Consider the following 2,242-nt stretch of genomic DNA (forward strand, 5'->3'; position numbering starts at 1 on the left):
CTCCTGACTCAGCTTCAGGCTAGCTGTCTGTGATGTAGTTGTTTGGGCTCTGTGATGTTGTCTTCCTCAAATAATGCTTTTCTGTGTTTTCTTCTCTTAGGGTGTTATGGTTGGTATGGGTCAAAAAGATTCCTATGTGGGTGATGAAGCTCAGAGCAAAAGAGGTATCCTTACTTTGAAATACCCAATTGAACATGGCATCATCACCAACTGGGATGATATGGAAAAGATCTGGCACCACACTTTCTACAATGAACTCCGTGTGGCCCCCGAAGAACACCCTACTTTGCTCACAGAAGCCCCCTTGAACCCTAAAGCTAATCGTGAAAAGATGACCCAGATCATGTTTGAGACCTTCAACGTACCTGCTATGTATGTGGCAATCCAGGCTGTCCTCTCCCTGTATGCTTCTGGTCGCACAACAGGTAAAAAACAAATAAACACAGCTTAGATTCTGTTTCCTTTCAGGAACTCTCCTTCCTTTCCACTCCAAATAGGAAAACACATCATAACTCATTCAATTTACAGAAAAATAGGTCTTTTTCATTTATAGCAATTAATGATAACAGTAGCATAAAAGCCAGTACAAAATAGGTCCACATTGTTCTTTCCACAGACAATTTGCTTTTGGAGAGGCACCATGGAACTGGCTGTGCCACTGCTTGTTGTGGTGCAAATGAGGAGACATTCCTGTAGGGATACTGCAGTCACAGAAGTGTTACACCAGTTTAAGGGTTTAAACTGGACCAAAAGATGCCCATTATCAGACCAAGACAGTCACTATTGCAAATATTCTTGCTGCTCAGTATAGTAGTGGTGGAAGACAGGTTTTATGGGTTATCCTAAAATATGTATGGAACAACAATTCTCTGTGAAAATTCACACACCTCACGAATGTCAAGGCAAGCAGAGGCAGAAAGAATTGGAAAGATCTTTGTGACTGAAAAAGAATTATGCTACTTTATATTACCTGAAAAATCTTTTATTTTGTTGTGTTTCTAGCTGCTTCCTGTGTGTAAGGGCTCTAAGCATTTGCTAGGTGATTGCAGCTGCTCTCTGACATTTCTCTCCCAGGTATTGTTCTTGATTCTGGAGATGGTGTCACCCACAATGTACCAATCTATGAAGGGTATGCCTTGCCTCATGCCATCATGCGTCTGGATCTGGCTGGCAGGGATCTGACTGACTACCTCATGAAGATCCTCACGGAGCGTGGCTACTCCTTTGTGACAACAGGTCAGTCCTTCAGCTTTTCTCTGCTATGGAAATCCTCACATCTCTCTTGGCCCACCATCTTCTCTAGTGTTGTGCTTATCCAAAGATTGATTTGATTCTCCTATATCTACAGCGGAACGTGAGATTGTCCGTGACATCAAAGAGAAATTGTGCTATGTTGCACTGGACTTTGAGAATGAAATGGCCACTGCTGCCTCTTCCTCCTCTCTGGAAAAGAGCTATGAATTGCCTGATGGTCAAGTGATCACAATTGGTAACGAACGTTTCCGCTGCCCTGAAACCTTATTCCAGCCATCCTTCATTGGTAAGTGTTCCCAGGAAATTCTCCTTTCTGTAGGAGGTATGAATGAATCAGAAGATTTGGAAGGTGCCCCGCTCCTCTTCCTGATTACCTAAATTTGCACAAAATCCGACATGAATGAATAATAATTTAGATAATTTGGTTCCTATAAATGGGCTTGATGTGAACTAATCTGGTAATTCGCTGAGTTCCAGGCTCTTGCTGCAGTGTTTAGATCAAGTTTTAGGGTCATAGTTTTTTAATGATAAAACATACAGTTACAATACCATCATTAAAGAGTTGGACTCTGTGATCTTTACGGGTCCCTTACAACTCAAGACATTTTATGATTCTGTATCACGGATGGCAAGGATGGCCTTCAGAGCTGTATTTGTAAGGCTTACACTCAAAACAGTATCTATTTCCATGAAGAAGCAAAGTGTCAGAGAGGGGAAGGACATGGAGTGAAGGTGTGTGTGTATTTATATACACTCTAATTAACATTGCCATGGTTGAGATGGTAAACCTTGCTGGTCATGCACGCAGCTGACAGATGCAGCAAATGTTACACTCTTAAGTCCCAAGCAGTACACGCAGTTGTTCATCAGCTGACTTCTTACTGTGGATCCAGTGTCAGCCCTTTCAGGAAGCACCTGTTAAAATTAACAAACTGGAATGCAACCTACAACCACTTGCTTCTTGTTTCTTTCTTCTTACCATCAAGTA

The 2,242-nt window shown here is 42.0% G+C and overlaps 1 protein-coding gene across 1 annotated transcript; it reads left to right on the forward strand.

The window, feature by feature from the left end:
- Positions 1–81: 81 nt before the first annotated feature.
- On the forward strand, positions 82–1,647 carry LOC102043340 (actin, alpha cardiac-like). The gene is made up of 3 exons (XM_031065907.1): positions 82–425; positions 1,075–1,236; positions 1,349–1,647. Exons 1-3 carry the CDS (start codon positions 107–109, stop codon positions 1,630–1,632), a joined length of 765 nt encoding a protein of 254 aa, XP_030921767.1. The 5' UTR covers positions 82–106; the 3' UTR covers positions 1,633–1,647.
- The last annotated feature ends 595 nt before the right edge of the window (positions 1,648–2,242 follow it).

The sequence above is a fragment of the Geospiza fortis genome, unplaced genomic scaffold, assembly GCF_000277835.1.
Source record: "Geospiza fortis unplaced genomic scaffold, GeoFor_1.0 C13771426, whole genome shotgun sequence".
In the NCBI taxonomy this organism is placed as follows: Eukaryota; Metazoa; Chordata; class Aves; order Passeriformes; family Thraupidae; genus Geospiza; species Geospiza fortis.

Bases quoted from the DNA above. Each gene is read 5' to 3' on its own strand.
- LOC102043340 (XM_031065907.1), top strand. From the start codon at position 107: ATGGTTGGTATGGGTCAAAAAGATTCCTATGTGGGTGATGAAGCTCAG. The intron at 426-1,074 runs GTAAAAAACAAA...TTTCTCTCCCAG, and splicing joins TGCTTCTGGTCGCACAACAG to GTATTGTTCTTGATTCTGGA. The intron at 1,237-1,348 runs GTCAGTCCTTCA...CTATATCTACAG, and splicing joins CTACTCCTTTGTGACAACAG to CGGAACGTGAGATTGTCCGT.